The 1,468-nt window shown below is 40.2% G+C and overlaps 1 protein-coding gene across 1 annotated transcript in view; it reads right to left on the bottom strand.

The window, feature by feature from the left end:
- Nucleotides 1-11: 11 nt before the first annotated feature.
- LOC114062718 (protein AHNAK2-like) overlaps nt 12-1,468 on the bottom strand; it is a gene marked incomplete at its 3' end in the record, with an annotated part of 56,368 nt that continues 54,911 nt past the window's right edge. Inside the window, exons 8-9 of the mRNA XM_027894457.1 lie at nt 702-1,466; nt 12-293 (exon numbers count right to left, since the gene is read on the bottom strand). Coding sequence (XP_027750258.1) covers nt 12-293; nt 702-1,466 — 1,047 coding nt within the window. The remainder of the gene's footprint in view (nt 294-701; nt 1,467-1,468) is intronic.

Raw genomic sequence — 1,468 nt, 5'->3', positions numbered from 1 at the left:
GGCAGGGTCACCTGGGGCTCCTTGAGGCTCACGTCCACCTCGGCGGCCACGCTGCCCTTGGCCTCTCTGCTGCTGGACCAGCCAAAGGAAGGCATGCCGAACTTGGGCATCTTGAACTTGCCGTCCTTGCTCTTGCCGGCCTCCTTCTCTGGGGCTTTTGCTTCCCCTTCCAGGCTGAGGCCCGCCTCGGGCGCCTGCATGTCAACGCCGGCCTTGGGAAGGGTGACGTCCACGGAGGGCATGCTGATGTCCACCTTGGGAGCCTTGATATCAATTTTTGATAGTTGTTCGTCCTTTTTTGTTTCAGTTTTAGGTGTTGACATCAATATTTCTCCATTAATGTTTGGAAAATCATTTTCTACCTTGGGAGATTTTATTGTTATTTTTTTTGGACTTGGCTGGTTTACTTTTGTCTTTTCTTTGATATCATTTTCTTTTATTTTTCCTTTTGATATCTCAGTTTCAATTTCAAGACTTGGAACCTTCATTTCTCCTGTTGATCCACATATCTCTGCTTCTGGTCCTTCTTTTAGTGTTGCCATTTTTCCTTCCATTTCACTTATTTGTCCTTCAGTTTTCCCTGTTTCATCCTTGGTAGTTGACCAAGTAAATGTAGGAAATTTTAACTTTGGCAGTCGGAATTTGCTTTCTTTTCCCTCTATATCTTTTTCTCCTGTCTTCATTCCAATTTCTAACTTTACGATTTTGTCACCTGTGGGCATGCCATCTTCTTCTATCCATTCCTCTTTTACAGTATCTTCTGATTCACCTGTGCTTTCTTCTCTCGCTATTTTCATGTCCGTTTTAGGTGTTTTGGTCATTTTGAATGATGGTATTTGTATTTTCCAAGAAGATACTTCTGGTTCTGCATCAGATATGCGTGTTTTCACATCCAAATTCTTACCATCCTCTGAAGTTGAATCAGTTGTTTTTTCTGGTATTGAATGTGTAACATCACTTCCCTGTTTGGTGGTTTCAGTCTCTGTCTCTTTTCTTTTGGGCAGTGAAATCCCAAATTTTGTTTTCTGAATTGTTAATATCTTTGTGTCTTCTTCTTCTTGTTTTTCTCCTGCTTCCATTGTGTCAGATGTGTTTAATTCTGCTTTTGCGGTGCCTATTTCTAGGCCTTTTACCTGTACAGATCCTTTAGCTGTGTAACCCATCAAGTCTATGTTAATTTCACTTTCTCCTTCTTTTTTAACTGGTGTTCCTTTCTGTTTCTTTTTTCGGGATTTTGATGATGCCTGTGGTGTTTTTTCAGTTGGAGTTTCTTTCAGACCTGGTTTTTCTAAACTGGGCTTTGATATCTCTGTTGTTATGTCTGGTACTTCAGGTAAAGTAAATTTTGATGTTGATTCCTTGTCTTTTTCTTTTTTAATGCTTATTTCAACTTCAGGGCATTGTTTTACATGAGATGGGATGCCATTTTTCATATCTTTTAAGTCTTTTGTTAAAGTTTCATGTACCT

The sequence above is a fragment of the Empidonax traillii genome, unplaced genomic scaffold (genome assembly GCF_003031625.1).
Source record: "Empidonax traillii isolate 1590-97213 ecotype Southwest subspecies unplaced genomic scaffold, ASM303162v1 scaffold428:size834259, whole genome shotgun sequence".
NCBI classification, from domain to species: domain Eukaryota; kingdom Metazoa; phylum Chordata; class Aves; order Passeriformes; family Tyrannidae; genus Empidonax; species Empidonax traillii.
This window is presented reverse-complemented; position numbering and strand designations above follow the sequence as displayed.